At 43.4% G+C, this 21,670-nt stretch overlaps 1 protein-coding gene across 1 annotated transcript in view; it reads right to left on the bottom strand.

Annotated features, from left to right (window-relative positions):
* The window catches only part of LOC110522651 (sorting nexin-17), a 62,310-nt gene extending 40,738 nt beyond the window's left edge, over nt 1-21,572 (bottom strand). The window contains exons 1-3 of the mRNA XM_036976382.1: nt 20,743-21,572; nt 8,384-8,458; nt 968-1,085 (exon numbers count right to left, since the gene is read on the bottom strand). Of these exons, the coding sequence (XP_036832277.1) occupies nt 968-1,085; nt 8,384-8,458; nt 20,743-20,802 (253 nt within the window). The 5' untranslated portion in view covers nt 20,803-21,572. The remainder of the gene's footprint in view (nt 1-967; nt 1,086-8,383; nt 8,459-20,742) is intronic.
* Between the last annotated feature and the right edge of the window lie 98 nt (nt 21,573-21,670).

Below are 21,670 nucleotides of genomic sequence, written 5' to 3'. Positions count from 1 at the left end.
CTGTCTATTCTACTATACTGCCCTTTAATTGAGTCAGCTACTGTCTATTCTACTATACTGCCCTTTAATTGAGTCAGCTACTGTCTATTCTACTATACTGCCCTTTAATTGAGTCAGCTACTGTCTATTCTACTATACTGCCCTTTAATTGAGTCAGCTACTGTCTATTCTACTATACTGCCCTTTAATTGAGTCAGCTACTGTCTATTCTACTATACTGCCCTTTAATTGAGTCAGCTACTGTCTATTCTACTATACTGCCCTTTAATTGAGTCAGCTACTGTCTATTCTACTATACTGCCCTTTAATTGAGTCAGCTACTGTCTATTCTACTATACTGCCCTTTAATTGAGTCATCTACTGTCTATTCTACTATACTGCCTTTTAATTGAGTCAGCTACTGTCTATTTTACTATACTGCCTTTTAATTGAGTCAGCTACTGTCTATTCTACTATACTGCCCTTTAATTGAGTCAGCTACTGTCTATTCTACTATACTGCCCTTTAATTGAGTCAGCTACTGTCTATTCTACTATACTGCCCTTTAATTGAGTCAGCTACTGTCTATTCTACTATACTGCCCTTTAATTGAGTCAGCTACTGTCTATTCTACTATACTGCCCTTTAATTGAGTCAGCTACTGTCTATTCTACTATACTGCCCTTTAATTGAGTCAGCTACTGTCTATTCTACTATACTGCCCTTTTATTGAGTCAGCTACTGTCTGTTCCACTATATCCTCCTCCCCATGGGAAAGGCTGAGGTCACTTCTAGTTTAATTTAGTAGAGATGAATTCATGACTGAATTCAATAATATAAAACCCTCTTTGAAAATAGCTAACTTTTCTCTCAACAATACTTGAATTAGAATTTAAATTCTGCTTCTGAATAGAGGTAATTAAAAATAAAATTGAATGGACCCCAACCCCTGAAATACAGAGCACAGAACTGGAACCTCCTCCCTCACCAGCTTGCATGTATTTCTCCAACTGTTCACGTCTCTGCTCCACATCATTCGGTGTCAGAGTGAAGATCTTCTTTGGGGGGAAAGCAGGTACCAAGTTGTTGCCATGCTCCTTCTTTATCTGGGAGGGGGGGAAAAAAGACTGGCTTCAGACAGTGAATTCTATAGGAAAGAAAGGACTTGTCAGAAAAAATATTGAGCATTACCAATGTTTTGAGGCACCTCTGATTACAGATCATATCTTAAAATATTTGACTACTTAAAAGTTACATTCTGAATATTTTATTATTCCGTCTCGTTAATAAAAGTAATGGGTTGAGAGGAACCGAAGTTAGGCCAGAATACATGGATATACAGTGGTTTCCCCAGACTGAAGGTCGACAAGGTTTTCTAGCCTAACTCATCTGAAGGTCGTTGGATAACCTGGTCTAAACTCATCTGAAGGTCGTTGGATAACCTGGTCTTACTCATCTGAAGGTCGTTGGATAACCTGGTCTAAACTCATCTGAAGGTGGTCGGATAACCTGGTCTAACTCATCTGAAGGTAATTGGATAACCTGGTCTAAACTCATCTGAAGGTGGTCGGATAACCTGGTCTAAACTAATCTGAAGGTCATTGGATAACCTGGTCTAACTCATCTGAAGGTGGTCGGATAACCTGGTCTAAACTCATCTGAAGGTGGTCGGATAACCTGGTCTAAACTCATCTGAAGGTGGTCGGATAACCTGGTGTAAACTCATCTGAAGGTGGTCGGATAACCTGGTGTAAACTCATCTGAAGGTGGTCGGATAACCTGGTCTAACTCATCTGAAGGTGGTCGGATAACCTGGTCTAAACTCATCTGAAGGTGGTCGGATAACCTGGTGTAAACTCATCTGAAGGTGGTCGGATAACCTGGTCTAAACTCATCTGAAGGTGGTCGGATAACCTGGTCTAAACTCATCTGAAGGTCATTGGATAACCTGGTCTAACTCATCTGAAGGTCATTGGATAACCTGGTCTAAACTCATCTGAAGGTCATTGGATAACCTGGTCTAAACTCATCTGAAGGTCATTGGATAACCTGGTCTAAACTCATCTGAAGGTGGTCGGATAACCTGGTCTAAACTCATCTGAAGGTGGTCGGATAACCTGGTCTAAACTCATCTGAAGGTCATTGGATAACCTGGTCTAAACTCATCTGAAGGTGGTCGGATAACCTGGTCTAAACTCATCTGAAGGTGGTCGGATAACCTGGTCTAAACTCATCTGAAGGTGGTCGGATAACCTGGTCTAACTCATCTGAAGGTCATTGGATAACCTGGTCTAACTCATCTGAAGGTGGTCGGATAACCTGGTGTAAACTCATCTGAAGGTGGTCGGATAACCTGGTCTAAACTCATCTGAAGGTGGTCGGATAACCTGGTCTAAACTCATCTGAAGGTGGTCGGATAACCTGGTCTAAACTCATCTGAAGGTGGTCGGATAACCTGGTCTAAACTCATCTGAAGGTCATTGGATAACCTGGTCTAAACTCATCTGAAGGTCATTGGATAACCTGGTCTAAACTCATCTGAAGGTCATTGGATAACCTGGTCTAAACTCATCTGAAGGTGGTCGGATAACCTGGTTTAAACTCATCTGAAGGTGGTCGGATAACCTGGTCTAACTCATCTGAAGGTGGTCGGATAACCTGGTCTAAACTCATCTGAAGGTCATTGGATAACCTGGTCTAAACTCATCTGAAGGTCATTGGATAACCTGGTCTAAACTCATCTGAAGGTCATTGGATAACCTGGTCTTACTCATCTGAAGGTCATTGGATAACCTGGTCTTACTCATCTGAAGGTGGTCGGATAACCTGGTCTAAACTCATCTGAAGGTCATTGGATAACCTGGTCTAAACTCATCTGAAGGTGGTCGGATAACCTGGTCTAACTCATCTGAAGGTGGTCGGATAACCTGGTGTAAACTCATCTGAAGGTGGTCGGATAACCTGGTCTAAACTCATCTGAAGGTCATTGGATAACCTGGTCTAAACTCATCTGAAGGTCATTGGATAACCTGGTCTAAACTCATCTGAAGGTCATTGGATAACCTGGTCTAAACTCATCTGAAGGTCATTGGATAACCTGGTGTAAACTCATCTGAAGGTGGTCGGATAACCTGGTCTAAACTCATCTGAAGGTCATTGGATAACCTGGTCTAACTCATCTGAAGGTGGTCGGATAACCTGGTCTAAACTCATCTGAAGGTCATTGGATAACCTGGTCTAAACTCATCTGAAGGTCATTGGATAACCTGGTCTTACTCATCTGAAGGTCTTGGATAACCTGGTCTAACTCATCTGAAGGTCATTGGATAACCTGGTCTAAACTCATCTGAAGGTCTTGGATAACCTGGTCTTACTCATCTGAAGGTCATTGGATAACCTGGTCTAAACTCATCTGAAGGTCATTGGATAACCTGGTCTTACTCATCTGAAGGTCTTGGATAACCTGGTCTTACTCATCTGAAGGTGGTCGGATAACCTGGTCTAACTCATCTGAAGGTCATTGGATAACCTGGTCTTACTCATCTGAAGGTCATTGGATAACCTGGTCTAAACTCATCTGAAGGTCATTGGATAACCTGGTCTAAACTCATCTGAAGGTCATTGGATAACCTGGTCTTACTCATCTGAAGGTGGTCGGATAACCTGGTCTAAACTCATCTGAAGGTCATTGGATAACCTGGTCTTACTCATCTGAAGGTGGTCGGATAACCTGGTCTAAACTCATCTGAAGGTCATTGGATAACCTGGTCTTACTCATCTGAAGGTGGGCGGATAACCTGGTCTAAACTCATCTGAAGGTCATTGGATAACCTGGTCTAAACTCATCTGAAGGTCATTGGATAACCTGGTCTTACTCATCTGAAGGTGGTCGGATAACCTGGTCTAAACTCATCTGAAGGTCATTGGATAACCTGGTCTAAACTCATCTGAAGGTCATTGGATAACCTGGTCTAAACTCATCTGAAGGTCATTGGATAACCTGGTCTAACTCATCTGAAGGTCATTGGATAACCTGGTCTAACTCATCTGAAGGTCATTGGATAACCTGGTCTAAACTCATCTGAAGGTCATTGGATAACCTGGTCATACTCATCTGAAGGTGGTCGGATAACCTGGTCTAAACTCATCTGAAGGTCATTGGATAACCTGGTCTAAACTCATCTGAAGGTCATTGGATAACCTGGTCTAAACTCATCTGAAGGTCATTGCGTGCAGTTTGAGGATGAATCACAGGTTTATTTCAAGGCCAGACAGTCTGGTGGAGATGTGGATAGTTTCCATGTAAAACATACGCAGGCAGCACATATATCTGGCTTAATACTGTCTAGCCATACTAAAGTTCCCTTAGCTCATTACTCACTCGTTGTTATTGAAATCAGGGACTTTATCATCAGAAGGTCTCTGGCTTTGAAACGATATGCTTTGCCTGGCACCCTGAGTATCAACAGACATCAAACAAAGTTCTAATTCAGATCTGAATAAAGCTATGGGCTAAAAGGCACTGGTGTAGTGTGCATCTGTAGCAACTGCAAGCAGGGGCGGATTGGCCATCTGGCAATTCTGGCAAATGCTAGATGGGCTGGACAATGTTTTTTGGGGGGGTGGGCTGATTGATATTGACAAACTAATATATTTTCTGTATAAAAAATATATAAAACATTTGAGAAAAAAGGTGACATGGCAGGTGGCAATAACAACAACAAATTATTTTTTAAGCAATCTCTAATTATTGTATAACATTTCAAAAATGCAATTGCGGGAAAAACAGCTTTGGAAGGTTTGTCGACTTGTCCCTGTTGAAGAGGGGAGGGTCTCAGCTTTCTGTAGATATTATTTCTCAACTTAATATTCAGCTCAAAATGGCAACTATTTTATAACCAAGCTATTTGATTGGGCTTTGAGATATGGAGAGACACGAGTGAGAAATGCACACTGGCAATTGCGAGGGCATATGCCTAAAGGCATCATGGGTAGTAGCCTACAACTGAAAAGGTTTTCTGGGACATCTACTGTTGGATGAATATATGGCAACAGTGGACAATATATTTAGAGTTCGTTTAGCCAATGATTTTAATTAGTGCCTTCAGAAAGTACTTAGTCCACATTTTGTTGTGTTACAGTCTGAATTCAACATTTATTAAATTAGATTTGTTTCAGCCAACCCCACACAATACCCCATAATGACTAAGTAAAAAACATGTTTGTTTTTTAAAAATGTGCCAAATTTATTGCAGGAAAAAATAAATAGAGGTGAAGTTGGCGACATGCGCAGTGCTGTGGGTTGGTGTGGATAAAATGCCAGGGCTGAATTATTGTCCTAGTCCGTCCCTGACTTCAAGGTGCATTTCACTGATATGCTGCCCTACCTCTTTCTCATGCATACAGATCAGTCTTGTAAATCTATACACTGACTGTCTGAAAGGGCACCCTATCCCCTATATAGGGCACTACTTTTGACCAGGGTCCCCATCGGGAATAGGGGGCCATTTTGGACACAGTTTCTGACAGATCAGATGAATGGGTCCTTCTAAAACAAACTCCCACGGGCCTCTCCACACCACGGCTGTCACTAGGAATAACACTCACACCCCCATTTAACATCCCCTTCCATCACCAGTAAGAACATCCAGGAGGAATGGGTTTGTACCGTAGTGTTGACAGGGACGGTTCCAGGAGGAATGGGTTTGTACCGTAGTGTTGACAGGGACGGTTCCAGGAGGAATGGGTTTGTACCATAGTGTTGACAAGGACGTGTCCAGGAGGAGTGGGTTTGTACCGTAGTGTTGACAGGGACGTGTCCAGGAGGAATGGGTTTGTACCGTAGTGTTGACAGGTTCGTGTCCAGGAGGAATGGGTTTGTACCGTAGTGTTGACAGGGACGGTTCCAGGAGGAATGGGTTTGTACCGTAGTGTTGACAGGGACGTGTCCAGGAGGAATGGGTTTGTACCGTAGTGTTGACAGGGACGGTTCCAGGAGGAATGGGTTTGTACCGTAGTGTTGACAGGTTCGTGTCCAGGAGGAATGGGTTTGTACCGTAGTGTTGACAGGTTTGTTTCCAGGAGGAATGGGTTTGTACCGTAGTGTTGACAGGATCGTGTCCAGGAGGAATGGGTTTGTACCATAGTGTTGACAGGGACGGTTCCAGGAGGAGTGGGTTTGTACCGTAGTGTTGACAGGTTCGTGTCCAGGAGGAATGGGTTTGTACCGTAGTGTTGACAGGTTTGTGTCCAGGAGGAATGGGTTTGTACCGTAGTGTTGACAGGGTCGTGTCCAGGAGGAATGGGTTTGTACCATAGTGTTGACAGGGACGGTTCCAGGAGGAGTGGGTTTGTACCGTAGTGTTGACAGGGACGTGTCCAGGAGGAGTGGGTTTGTACCGTAGTGTTGACAGGGTCGTGTCCAGGAGGAATGGGTTTGTACCGTGGTGTTTACAGGGTCGTGTCCAGGAGGAATGGGTTTGTACTGTGGTGTTGACAGGGTCGTGTCCAGGAGGAATGGGTTTGTACTGTAGCGTTGAGTGACTACTGACAGATGAGACTAAGGAAATGATACTAGTGTCTATACAAAATACACAATAAGACGTGCTCAACTAAGAGCATTTTTACCGCAGCAAGTTCAAACCTGGTTTCAAAAGAGACGTCTCACCCTGTTGTTACTGCTGAAAATACATCATTATTTTACTGTAGTTGATTTGTAAGTGATGGTCAGCTGTGTTTTCATACCAGTGGAGGAGATACGGGACTCCAGGTGATCAGGCGGGGGTGGTAACCAGGGAAGTATTATTTACAAAGAGCAGCATTAACATTCACATTCTGTCAGATGTAAATTAGACGGAGTGGCACCGCAATTAAAAAAAAAATAAAAAAAAAACAGAGGTTGGCGTGGTTACAGAGAAACGTGCACCATGGCAACCTGTGGAGTAGTACCCGTGACTACCATAACAGTCAGACGTGACCGTGACCCAGTTCCAAAACGGTACCCTATTCCCTATCTAGTGGTCAAAAGTAGCGCACTCTAAAATAGGGAATAAGGTGCCGTTGTGGGTATTCCATCCCACGCAGTGTTACCTAGCAACGGCAGCTGTGGAGTGTGTGGAGGTGTACGGAACACAGCCTTGACGACGGAGAACCTGTTGTTCCTTTATTCCTTGATCATGTGTATTGACGGCGATGTGCAGCCTTACATACAGCGGTGAGATGTCACAGCTACTGTAGTGTAACAGTATAACTTTAGACCGTCCCCTCACCCATACCCGGGCGCGAACCAGGGACCCTCTGCACACATCAACAACAGTCACCCACGAAGCATCGTTACCCATCGCTCCACAAAAGCCGGGGCCCTTGCAGAGCAAAGCAGGAACTACTACTTCAAGGTCTCAGAGCAAGTGACGTCACCGATTGAAACGCTATTTAGCGCGCACCACCGCTAACTAAGCTAGCCGTTTCACATCCGTTACACTAGCAGTGGTCAGATGAAGGAAGAGACCAGAGGACGATAGCCTGAACAAAAGGGTTGACTACTACCCATTAGCTATCATAGCAACCTACATAGCAACTACATCTAAGACAAAGTCCTTCCTTATTAGGTCCTAAACTGAACTTTCAATGTATTTATTTTTTAATACACATCGTTTCTGGGCTAACAAACTTGACTTCCTCTGTAGCATTTTCAGGTTGACTGTAGGGAGTCAGACCACAGTTTCGCAAACAGGTAAAAGGAGAAGTAAATGAACAAGGCCAAGAAGAACATTCCTTCCATGACAACGCCTTTCACTTTTTAAACTCTTAACCGCTCGGTTACGTATTCTAGCATGAACTAGCCTGAACACCCAGGCCGGAGGTTGGTTCTAGTTCTGGTTCAAGACTGAACATCAAGCAGGACAGTCGTAATAGTTAGAGACGTGAGGCCACGGTGAGGAAATGGCAGGGGGCAGCGTTGAGGTGATGTTTTGACGTTCGTAGCAGTGTTACCCCCCTGGCCCGGACCATTGCTGACGTTTGATGGAGGTGGGGGCCCCCCTTTGTCCAGCTCAATTGACGCTCCAACCAAAAAGACCTTGACCTTAATTGGTTTCAATTGAAGCCTTGGGCCTGCATTCACATGGGCTATGTTTACACAGGCAGCCCAATTATTGGCAAAAGAGCTGATCTGATTGGTCAAAAGAGGAATTAGTAGGGGAAAATCATAATTGGGCTGCCTGTGTAAGCACAGTCAAAGCCTCTCAGAGTACGATTGTTGATCTAAGATCAGTTTTGTCTCATAGATCATAATGAATAAGATGACTTGGCTGGCTAGAGAGGTCAGAATAATTCAGTTTGATGCCATGTTGAAGGGGGATCTGGTCCTAGAATAGCACTCAAGAGGAATATATTCTATTGGTACCTGTTCGTGTAGTCCCAGGAGCTGACTGTAGCGAACCCGACAATGGAGAACCCCGTTCACATGGATGTTGTAGGCCTGAAGGAGACAGGTGGGGAGAGAAAGTAGTGAGTATAGCTTCTAACTGAGCTGAAAGACTAAACAAAAAAAGGGGTCTGCCACGGTACAGCCCGTTGTGGATCGATTGATTTGGCAGAAGAAAAAAAACAAAAACTGCTGTTGTACTCATGGTCTGAACAACTACTTGCTTACTGTAGTGCATTCTGGTATTTCATTAACCTTACATTTAAATCATTGTACATCACCACTGTGCAGACGTTTGCTGGGCAGTAATGATCTGTTCTGAAGCAACGTTTCGTTGCGTAAACTAAGCATACATGTGTAAGTGACTGAGAGATTGGAACCTCTCCCCAAGAGAGACTTATCGACTTGTAGTTTCGAAGGAGGAAAAATACCACTGTAGATACATCTAATTCAGGGGAGGGGAGAACGTGTTTATAGTTTCACTTCTCATATCAAAACAACAACAATTGAACTGCCTTGAAGTTCAATCAAGCAGCACTTCCTCCACACTGGGGGAGGTGGGGGGGGGGGGGGGGGGGGGGGGGGGGTGCTAGTGATGCTCGACTCTTACACTTCATTTTAAATCATGGAAACTAGGCGTGCATCCGAAATGGCACCTTATTCCCTATTTTAGGGGCACTACTTTTAACTAAGGCCTATAAAGGGGTCTGGTTAAAAGTAGTGCACTATATATGTAAATGGGGTGCCATTTGGGACACAACCTAGGCTTAATGAAGTGTTTCTGCTTTGGCTTATAACACAAACACTTCTCACTTTCAATTACATCGTGGATACCAGTGTGAACACACACACACACACACACACAGTGTTTATATTATGCCGTGGCCAATAACACAGTGTTGTGAATGAAAGATGAATGTGTTTCAATGCCAGAAGTTGGACTTGTTTGCTCAACTTCCCTGTTTGTTTGTTTTTTTACAAGAGCCATCGTTGGCTCCTCCTACGCAACAGCAACAGTTTGGGATCAACAACAGCCCGTCATGTGATTGAGGTCAGAAGTAGGGTCTAATCACCGGCAGGTGAAGCTAATTCAAACCGTTATTTTGGAAGGCTTCATTAATATGGACCATTTCTTCTTGGAACACTGAACTGTTTGGTATGATGACAAACCACAGAGCCAACCCCCTGCCCCCTCCTTAGCCAACCCCCTGCCCCCTCCTTAGCCAACCCCCTGCCCCCTCCTTAGCCAACCCCCTGCCCCCTCCTTAGCCAACCCCCTGCCCCCTCCTTAGCCAACCCCCTGCCCCCTCCTTAGCCAACCCCCTGCCCCCTCCTTAGCCAACCCCCTGCCCCCTCCTTAGCCAACCCCCTGCCCCCTCCTTAGCCAACCCCCTGCCCCCTCCTTAGCCAACCCCCTGCCCCCTCCTTAGCCAACCCCCTGCCCCCTCCTTAGCCAACCCCCTGCCCTCTCCTTAGCCAAAACATATCACAGGAATGCCTGTACATAGCCCATCTGTAAATAGCCCAAACAACTACCTCATCCCCTACTCTATTTATTTATCTTGCTCCTTTGCACCCCAGTATCTCTACTTGCACATTCATCTACTGCACATCTACCATTCAAGTGTTTAACTGCTATATTGTAATTACTTCACCACCATGGTCTATTTATTGCCTTACCTCCCTTCTCACCTCATTTGCACATACTGTATATAGACTTTTTCCTATTGTGTTATTGACTGTATGTTTGTTTTACTCCATGTGTAACTCTGTGTTGTTGTATGTGTCGAACTGCTTTGCTTTATCTTGACCAGAGGTCGCAGTTGTAAATGAGAACGTGTTCTCAACTGGCCTACCTGGTTAAATAAAGGTGTTCTCAACTGGCCTACCTGGTTAAATAAAGGTGTTCTCAACTGGCCTACCTGGTTAAATAAAGGTGTTCAACTGGTCTACCTGGTTAAATAAAGGTGTTCTCAACTGGCCTACCTGGTTAAATAAAGGTGAAATAAATGTAAAAATGTAAAAAATGCAATGCAGAGTCGTAGACAGAGAGCCTCTGGCAGTGCAACAATTCAACAACACAGTCCGGAACTATACTGTGTATGAAATGAAAACAGACTTCTGTTCTGTGATTTAAGTCTGCCCAGGGACCCCTGACTAGGCAAACTGGAGACCCAAGGACCCCCCCCCCCCCCCCATCATATGAAAATATAACAAATAAATAAAACACCTATTGTCAAATCAGGTGAATGAAAATGTCAGGTAGAAGTTAAACTTTAATTTTTTAGATTTGACAGAGTGTCATTATTTTGACCTTCCCACAGTTTACTGGAAGAGGAAGTGTAATCTCTAACAGCCGATTAGCTAGAAAGGTAACATGGCGGCAGGAAAACATGTTTCAGTTTTGAAGCTAATGTCCTGCAATTCTATGCATTTTGCCAAGCAGCTGGTCCTAGGCCCAGACCGCCTTCAGAAAGCGGCCGGTCCTAGGCCCAGACCGTCTTCAGAAAGGGGCCGGTCCTAGGCCCAGACCGTCTTCAGAAAGAGGCCGGTCCTAGGCCCAGACCGTCTTCAGAAAGCGGCCGGTCCTAGGCCCAGACCGTCTTCAGAAAGCGGCCGGTCCCAGGCCCTGACCGTCTTCAGAAAGCGGCCGGTCCTAGGCCCAGACTGTCTAACTTGGTGATGAAAGATGGTTATCTGGTGCTGACTGTCAGTCAAAACAAATTAAATGTATTTAGGCCTATGAGAAATGATCCCTATAGATGCACACAGTGTTGAGGAGCAGTGTGTGTTGAGGAGCAGTGTGTGTTGAGGAGCAGTGTGTGTTGAGGAGCAGTGTGTGTTGAGGAGCAGTGTGTGTTGAGGAGCAGTGTGTGTTGAGGAGCAGTGTGTGTGTTGAGGAGCAGTGTTGGCCAGGGATGAGGAAGAACACTTATTGGTAGGAGGAGTTTCCTGTTCGAAAGTCAAAGACAAGAAGGCTCAGTTAACACTTTGAACTATAGACCAGACTGTAAACCACATTAGAGACTGCAGACTATAAACTACACTATAAACTACAGACTAAACTATAAACTACAGACTAAACTATAAACTACACTATAAAATAGAGACTAAACTATAAACTACAGACTAAACTATAGACCAGACTGTAAACCACATTATAGACTGTAAACTATAGACTGCAGACTATAAACTACACTATAAACTACAGACTAAACTATAAACTACAGACTAAACTATAGACCAGACTGTAAACCACATTATAGACTGTAAACTATAGACTGCAGACTATAAACTACACTATAAACTACAGACTAAACTAAAGACCAGACTGTAAACTATAGACTGCAGACTATAAACTACACTATAAACTACAGACTAAACTATAAACTACAGACTAAACTATAGACCAGACTGTAAACCACATTATAGACTGTAAACTATAGACTGCAGACTATAAACTACACTATAAACTACAGACTAAACTATAAACTACAGACTAAACTATAGACTACACTGTAAACCACATTATAGACTGTAAACTATAGACTGCAGACTATAAACTACACTATAAACTACAGACTAAACTATAAACTACAGACTAAACTATAGACCAGACTGTAAACCACATTATAGACTGTAAACTATAGACTGCAGACTATAAACTACACTATAAACTACAGACTAAACTAAAGACCAGACTGTAAACTAGACTAAATTATAAAAACTATAGCCTGCAAACTAGACTGTAGCCTGCAAACTAGACTGTAGCCTGCAAACTAATTACCATAAGATTCCGTCTGTTTATCTGCCAGTCTGTTCACTCACTAGCGTGACTAGTTACAGTCAACAAGATGCCATGTCATGTATAGAAACATTTTTTTTTTAAAACAGTCTAATGAGTCTGGTGGTTGCTTTCTCCAGGCTACAGTTGGTCAACTGGAACTTACCCAAATCTAAAAACACAGAAGCATACTGTAGGATAAAAGAATAGTGAAAACATGCACATGTAGGCAGAACTAAAAATGTCCATGCAGGAAGGATGACAAGACAAAGTATGCCCCAAATGGCACCCTATTCCCTATGTAGTGCCCTGTGTTTGACCAGAGGCCCATAGGGTTTTGGTTAAAAAAAGGGGACAGGATGCCATTTATGACACCGCCAAGAAAAAAACATGACATGTATAACAAGGAGAACAAGGTCACTTGGTAAATATGTGGATACAGGGGTAGATTTAATGTAATGCAAAACCTTCCCTTTAAAAAAAAAAGGGAAACCCAACGATTTGATGCAGAAATTGGACTGATGACTAAAAATGTTGTGATAACCCTGATAAAATAATACAATTATAGACCATTGCATGGCAGTTATGTTTTTCAATCAAATTATTAGAAAGCGTCTCTGTGTGTGTGTGTATATATCACACACACACACACACACAGTGGGGCAAAAAAGTATTTAGTCAGCCACCAATTGTGCAAGTTCTCCCACTTAAAAAGGAGAGAGGCCTGTAATTTATCATATGTACACTTCAACTATGACAGACAAAATGAGAAAAAAAATCCAGAAAATCACATAAAAAAATACTACAATGAATTTATTTGCAAATTATGGTGGAAAATAAGTATTGATCAATAACAAAAGTTTATCTCAATACTTTGTTATATACCCTTTGTTGGCAATGACAGAGGTCAAACAAGTCTTCACAAGGTTTTCACACACTGTTGCTGGTATTTTGGCCCATTCCTCCATGCAGATCTCCTCTAGAGCCGTGATGTTTTGGGGCTGTTGCTGGGCAACACGGACTTTCAACTCCCTCCAAAGATTTTCTATGGGGTTGAGATCTGGAGACTGGCTAGGCCACTCCAGGACCTTGAAATGCTTCTTACGAAGCCACTCCTTCGTTGCCCGGGCGGTGTCTTTGGGATCATTGTCATGCTGAAAGACCCAGCCACGTTTCATCTCCAATGCCCTTGCTGATGGGAGGTTTTCACTCAAAATCTCACGATACATGGCCCCATTATTTCTTTCGTTTACACGGATCAGTCGTCCTGGTCCCTTTGCAGAAAAACAGCCCCAAAGCATGATGTTTCCACCCCCATGTTTCACAGTAGGTATGGTGTTCTTTGGATACAACTCAGCATTCTTTGTCCTCCAAACACGACGAGTTGAGTTTTTACCAAAAAGTTATATTTTGGTTTCATCTGATCACATGACATTCTCCCAATCTTCTTCTGGATCATCCAAATGCTCTCTAGCAAACTTCAGACGGACCTGGACATGTACTGGCTTAAGCAGGGGGACACGTCTGGCACTGCAAGATTTGAGTCCCTGGCGGCGTAGTGTGTTACTGATGGTAGGCTTTGTTACTTTGGTCCCAGCTCTCTGCAGGTCATTCACTGGGTCCCCCGTGTGGTTCTGGGATTTTTGCTCACTGTTCTTGTGATAATTTTGACCCCACGGGGTGAGATCTTGCATGGAGCCCCAGATCGAGGGAGATTATCAGTGGTCTTGTATGTCTTCCATTTCCTAATAATTGCTCCCACAGTTGATTTCTTCAAACCAAGCTGCTTACCTATTGCAGATTCAGTCTTCCCAGCCTGGTGCAGGTCTACAATTTTGTTTCTGGTGTCCTTTGACAGCTCTTTGGTCTCGGCCATAGTGGAGTTTGGAGTGTGACTATTTGAGGTTGTGGACAGGTGTCTTTTATACTGATAACAAGTTCAAACAGGTGCCATTAATACAGGTAATGAGTGGAGGACAGAGGAGCCTCTTAAAGAAGAAGTTACAGGTCTGTGAGAGCCAGAAATCTTGCTTGTTTGTAGGTGACCAAATACTTAATTTGCAAATAAATTCATTAAAAAACTTTTTTTTTTTTAATCAAATTTTGTCTGTCATAGTTGAAGTGTACCTATGATGAAAATTACAGGCCTCTCTCATCTTTTTAAGTGGGAGAACTTGCACAATTGGTGGCTGACTAAATAATTGTTTGCCCCACTGTATATATGGTAGACTTCACCCCCTCACCACTCTATGGCTATTTTCTCTGAACAGGAGGGAGGGGGGGACGGGACGGGACTTATTACCAAATTCACTGTGACATGACATCTTATGAATGAACAATACTCAAAGCCGCAGCTTGATACTACTTGTCAAACAGAGAACTGATTCTCTTTACTGGCCATTGGGGGTTGATGAGGTGTGGTGGGGGGGGAGGCTGTCGGTGGTTTTTTTACTATTTGTGGATACCTCAAATCATTGTTAACCAGAGATTTTGTTCAAGTCGGATGTTGGGTACTATAATTTATTGAATATTTAAAAAGTGTTTAAAAAAAAAAAAGTCTAATTGAAAATAACTGATTGCACCCATATTGGCGATCTTTAAAAATGCTCAGAGTTCAAATGATCTTTCAACAAAGAAATGTTTCAGGAATGTTTCTCTTCTCCCGTTTCTAATGACAGAAATAATTAAATAAAATAAAATAAATAATAATAATAATAAATTCCTGTTGTGTTATTATTTCTAATGGCGTAAATCGTATGAAATTGAGGTCTGGACATTAACCCCCCCACCAAGACCAGAACTAGAGGTTCATAGGAATTGCAGTCTTCGAAAAGCTACTCAACACATTCGAGCCAGTAACTGTAATAATAATAATAGTAATTGTGGCCAGTAACAAACACACTGAAGTCCACATCCAGTTCACTTTATGCTTTTCGGGAACAAGGTCACAAGCATGGAAACTAGTCGTTCTCAGAATGTGTTTCCTGAACTAGCCTATATCCTGGCTCAAAAAAAAAAGGATATTACTAGGTAATTCACATTGGAATGTGATATATATGTCTGAAGAAGGAAGGCACATGGGGGGGGGGGGGGGGGACAAGGCATTTATCTACATAAAAAACACACTGGAACCTCACAGTAAGTATACCCAACAGATATCAAAGCATTTTCTAAAAGACATGTTTCAATCTGCCACCAACTAAACAACACACACACTATCCATTACAGTTCACACACACACAGTCAGCCTCCTTTCCACACTGCACTTGCTCAGTATAGATATATACAGTGCACTCGGGAAAGTATTCAGACCCCATGACTTTGTCCACTTTGCTACGTTACAACTTTATTCTAAAAATTGATTACATCGTCGTCGTCCCCCCCCACCTCAATCTACACACAATACCCCATAATGACGAAAGTGAAAAGATGTTTAGATATTTCAGTAAAAAAAAAAAAAAAAAAAACTCACATTTACATAGGTATTCAGACCCTTGACTTTGTACTTTTTTGAAACGCCTTTAGCAGTGACTACAGCAGAGTCTTCTTGGCGCTACAAGCGAGGAACACCTGTATTTGGAGGGTTTCTCCCATTCTTCTTCACTCTCAAGCTCTGTCTGGTAGGATGAGAAGCGTCGCTGAACAGATATTTTCAGGCGTCTCCAGGGATGTTCGATCAGGTTCAAGTTCGGGCTCTGGCTTGGTTACTGAAGGACATTCAGAGACTTGTCCCGAAGCCACACCTGCGTTGTCTCGGCTGTGTGCTTAGCGTTGTTGTCCTGTTAGAAGGTGAACCGTTGCCCCAGTCTGAGGGCCTGAGCAGGTTTTCATCATGGATCTCTCTGTACTTTGCTCTGTTCATCTTTCCCTCAATCCTGGCGAGTCTTCCAGTCCCTGCTGCTGAAAAACATACCCACAGCATGATGCTGTCCCCACTATGCTTCACCGTAGAGACGGTGCCTGGTTTCCTCCAGACAGTACCCTTGGTTTTCAGGCCAAAGAGTTCAATCTTGGTTTCATCAGACCAGAGAATCTTGTTTCTCATGGTCTGAGAGTCTTTAGGTGCATTTTGGCAAACTCCAATCGGGCTGTCATGTGCCTTTTACTGAGGAGTGGCTTCTGTCTTGCCACTCTACCATAAAAGCCTCATTGGTGGAGTGCTGCAGAGATGGTCACCTCCCTGACCAAGGCCCTTCTCCCCCGATTGCTCAGTTTGGCCAGGTGGCCAGCTCTAGGAAGAGTCTTGGTAGTTCCAAACTTCTTCAATTTAAGAATAATGGAGGCCACTGTGTTCTTGGGGACCTTCAACACTGCAGACATTTTTTAGTACCCTTCCCCAAATCTGTGCCTCGAAACAATCCAGTCTCTGAGCTCTACGGACAATTCCTTCGACCTCATGGCTTGGTTTTTGCTCTGACATCCAATGTCAACTGTGGGAGCTTATATAGAGAGGTGTGTGCCTTTCCAAATCATGTCCAATCAATTGAATTTACCTCAGGTGGACTCCAATCAAGTTGTAGAAACATCAGGTGGACTTTCACTCCAAATACCTGTTTTTTTTTTACATTTAAAAAAATGTAAAAATCAACTGTTTTGGCTTGGTCATTATAGGATAATGGGTGTAGATTGTTAGGGGAAAAAATATATATTTAATAAAATGAGACTAAGGCTGTAACGTAACAAAATGTGGGAAAAAATTAATGGGTCTGAACTTTTCAAATGCATTGTTTTAACCATAGTTCAGTAGAGACCATATAACTACACAGGAAAACTGTTGCCCGTCCCAAAACCACAGGAAGTGACAACTGTCAGAGAAAGAATGGTTTTTGCTCACAAAGGAATTCCGCCATTTAAAAATGCAGCCTTTGTTTTCGTAAAGCCCCTGTACTGTGCTGTGTTATGTGTGGTGCGGACGCTGGTTCCAAGGTACACAGACAATCCCTCAGTATTAAAGAAAAAATATTTTTTTTTAAATGTATTTTTAGTATTTGTTTCATTAGTCCACTGTTGATACAGTCCCAAAATGTTTTACATGTCAGCTATCAAGTTCAAGATTTAGAACTTTCAAAATCTAGAAAAAGTGGCACAGTATGTGTTTTGGAAGTGCATCAATAGTTCATTGAATGTATAGTGGACTGAGATGTGTCCCCAATGGCACCTTTTTCCCTTTATAGTGCACCACTTTAGACCAGGGCCCGCCCATAAGCACCCTATTCCCTTACAGTGTTAATACATTTAACAATCTGGAGCCCTATGGGCCCTGGTCAACAAGAGTAGTGCACTATAAAATAGAATAGGGTGCAATTGGGGACTCAGCCCAGTCTATTCCTGTTGCCTCGTTGAACACACTACAGTCCGTGTCACAGTGACACAAAACTCACTGTAGTCAGACTACAGACAAGCCTCTCTACAAGGAAACAGTTACAGTGAGACAAAGACAGACTCCTTTAACCCCCCCCCCCCCCTCAAAAAAAACCTGCCTGAATTTTCCACCATCTGCTGTTCTCGACACCCCCTCCACTCAAAAAACACAGTTGTTGAAAAAGTACCCATTCTCAAATTCAAAAAAAATAAAAAGATGACTTCCTTTCCTTGAGATGCTGGTAAGAACTGTAAGTTGACGCGTTTCCTTAGCGACAGTTAGCGTTACCCCTTGGTACTTTGCTCTCTCTCGCTCTCCGCCACACTACTCACTCATGGTTAATGGTTGAAACCGGTCTGTCCATGCCTCATCAGCAGCTGGAGACCTTTACTGACCTTTAGAAGTCATCAATCTTTACTCCAGTGTTGCTCCGTTCCCTCAGCTGTCAACAGACAGACGTTTTGCTTCAGGCTACATCGGAGACAGTGACTGTGTAATTTCCTACTAGCACCGACTTTGCTGATAACCTTGAGGGAACATTTTCTTACGCTTCGATCATACTCGACAGCGTCATTGCATTTTGGTACACCAGAAATACATTCATTTCCAATGAAAAACACTGCGTTTGCCTTGCAGCAATTGCGTTGCGGAGGCAGCCGCAGTGCGTTCTGTGCGGGCGGTGCGTACATTTAGGATTTATCAAACATATGTGTCAAACTGTATGTGTGGACGGCTTGACAGAAATGATAGCAGAAGGTGAATGTTGACAGACATATCAAGATGACGTTGCGTGCGAATAACTATTAATTTTTCTGTAAAGTTACTCATGGTGTGGTGCCCAGTACCTGGATGTGAAAACTACAAGCAAGCACAGGCTGCTGGGGCAACCAGTTACCTGCCGGTGATTATCCTCAGAGCCGACAGTGGCTAGGCGGCAATAAAGATGCTGCGAATACTCCAGTGGAAAAATATCTGAAATGTCCATGTTTGTAGCCAGCACTTTCAGGCAGAGGATTTCAAAACAGACCTGAAGTCTCAACTGATGGAGTTGCCAGGTCATTGATTGTTAAAAAAGGTGGTGGGGTTGCCAGGTCGTTGATTGTTAAAAAAGGTGGTGGGGTTGCCAGGTCGTTGATTGTTAAAAAAGGTGGTGGGGTTGCCAGGTCGTTGATTGTTAAAAAAGGTGGTGGGGTTGCCAGGTCGTTGATTGTTAAAAAAGGTGGTGGGGTTGCCAGGTCGTTGATTGTTAAAAAAGGTGGTGGGGTTGCCAGGTCGTTGATTGTTAAAAAAGGTGGTGGGGTTGCCAGGTCGTTGATTGTTAAAAAGGTGAAGCTACTTTATGCCATCAATTTTCCCCCTTCACTTCAAAGGGGAAGGCTTCCAATCAGCCAACAACGGCACAGCAGAAAATAAGTTGAGCAAAGATACATACATATAAAATAATATGAATGTAAATTGTATGTGTCTTTCCAATGTATAACTTATAGATAGATACACACAAGGCTGATTTTGTTTTTAAAAAAGGCTGAATTAAAATTTTAAAAAAAAAAGTACTTTCTTTACAGAACACAATTTTCCAACACAATGCTAGAGTGGCTAATGCTACTTCCTGATGTAGCGCTCTGCTTTCAGCCATGGGTAAACAGACTGTTGCAACCTGATTGGCTGAACACGATACACAACATCTGGGAATAGCATTCCAAGGCATTATCCACTCTAGCATGGTTGTGGAAAATGATTTCATTAATAAAGTAGGCATATTTTCCCCACAAAATCGACACCTCTGCAGCCTGAATGGAGAATGTTTTAGGTACGAACCGGTCCACGGGGGATACGATTGTATGCAACCGGCAATACAATGCCTTTGGACGGTAAGATGAGGACACAATATCGCCATCTGCCGGCCTTTGAGCTAATTTCAAGGCACAAGGCAATGTTTATGAAACACACAGAAGACAGAAGCCGCTGGTGGGCTTCAGACTCCGGGCAGCCGCTTGGTGGGCTTCAGACCCCGGGGCAGCCGCTTGGTGGGCTTCAGACCCCGGGCAGCCGCTTGGTGGGCTTCAGACCCCGGGACAGCTGCTTGGTGGGCTTCAGACCCCGGGACAGCTGCTTGGTGGGCTTCAGACCCCGGGCAGCTGCTTGGTGGGCTTCAGACCCCGGGACAGCTGCTTGGTGGGCTTCAGACCCCGGGACAGCTGCTTGGTGGGCTTCAGACCCCGGGACAGCTGCTTGGTGGGCTACAGACCCCGGGACAGCTGCTTGGTGGGCTTCAGACTCCGGGCAGTTGCTTGGTGTGCTTCAGACCCCGGGACAGCTGCTTGGTGGGCTTCAGACCCCGGGCAGCTGTTTGGTGGGCTTCAGACCCCGGGACAGCCGCTTGGTGGGCTTCAGACCTGTTGTATTCTCCATAAGTAGGGTTTTCAGCCATTCCATTCTCCTACATTTGGCTCCATGTAAACTACAATTCCAATGCTGTGTTTTAACATTTAGAAAACATCAATAATCAATGCTTTCTTATCTTTCATGTCAGTGAGAAAGAATCTTTCAACCAAAACACAGACATACATACATACATACATACATACATATATACACACACACACACTTAATGTAGCAGTGTTGCACAGATCCACAAGCTGTGTGAGCCTCCAGTGTACCAACTACACTTCCTCCCCAGTTAACTGACAGGTTTTCAGAGCATGCTAGATAGCTAATAGCACAGGTGGTGGCCTCTGTATGCAGTCTGTCTTCTGTAAACAAGCTCTGTAGCATGGACATATGGCCGTGTGGGAACACTAACCCTATAAAAAAAATAAAAAATAAAAGGTGTGTAGGAATTTCCCCTTTTAGGTTTTTTGAAAATGACTTCTTGCTGATATGAAAGATCAATTTCTTACGTTTCCAAAAAGGAGTATGTCAAGCATTAACGTTACATGTCAATGTTCAGAGCAAGCATCCGGCACTTAAAACTCCCCCAGTCAGAAGACACTATCATCAATTGGCTTAGCTCTATGAATGGGGTAGACCTGGGGCAACCATTCTACCAATTCCGCTCCTGCCATTATCACGAGCCAGTCCTCCCCAATTAAAAGGTGCCACCAACCTCCTGTGATTTCACATTCTACGGAATCTGCAGTAAAATAACTGTACGTCGTAAAACAGACAAACGAAATCAGTTCTGGAACTCACCACATAAGTTGATCCATTTTCTCCCGAACGAACCTCCGTTTCGGGAATGGAGAAATGCATTTTAGATTTCAGATGGCCCACACTGGGCGAGAGATGCACTATTTAAAATGAAGAAGAAAAAAAATAATAATCTTGAAGATAAAGTCTACGCGATTGCTTGGTGATGACTACAATCATTTGAAGAAGAAAGTAGTCTTGTACTCCTCCGCTCTTACTCGGGCAACCCAGTGTTTATGTGCGTTGTTCAATCCGAGGCGACGAAGGAAAAAAAAAAGATGTACTTTATACAACAATTCCTGCTGTACTGTACTGGATTAGTATAAAACTTCTCCCACGTCAGTACTCTAAACTTTTCCCACTAGCAGCCATGTTGCAGATTTAGGTCATTCCACCTTTATTGTTGGCAGTACAATTCAACTTATTCGTCGACTCTGTGTGTAGAGGTAAAAAAACAGTCACCGTTGGCCCTGTTACAGCAATCCGTTGTCCAATTCGTGCCGACAATTCCCTTCACTTGCGTAATCATTAGAACTTTCGGATGAAAAGACGCAGTTTGCTCCTGCAAACCCCCGGTCACTGCCCTAAATGGTACAAACGACCGAGAGAGAGAAAACAAGCACAGATGTGTTGTAGCCTATATATTTTTTTTGTGACGCTTTCTGTGTCTTGAAGTTCTCCTAGAGAGGTTACTTTGGCGAGCAGGCGGTTCGAGAAAACAGACTTGATACTAATCCACGAAAACTGGATGCATTGTAGCCGTCCAGCAATAATGTATCTAATGGGCATCAAGTAGATCATTAAGAAGCGTTGCAACAGTCCTCCGGTCCAAACCATTTCTGAGAGAGGGGACCACATTTATTTCAAACATTGCAAAACAATTGTATTCCTACTTTTAAATGAATTCACGTTAAAAAAAATGATTAACTTA

This window comes from Oncorhynchus mykiss, chromosome 4 (assembly GCF_013265735.2).
Source record: "Oncorhynchus mykiss isolate Arlee chromosome 4, USDA_OmykA_1.1, whole genome shotgun sequence".
NCBI lineage: Eukaryota > Metazoa > Chordata > Actinopteri > Salmoniformes > Salmonidae > Oncorhynchus > Oncorhynchus mykiss.
Note: the sequence above shows the minus strand (reverse complement) of the source record. Positions and strands in the feature narration are given on the sequence as shown.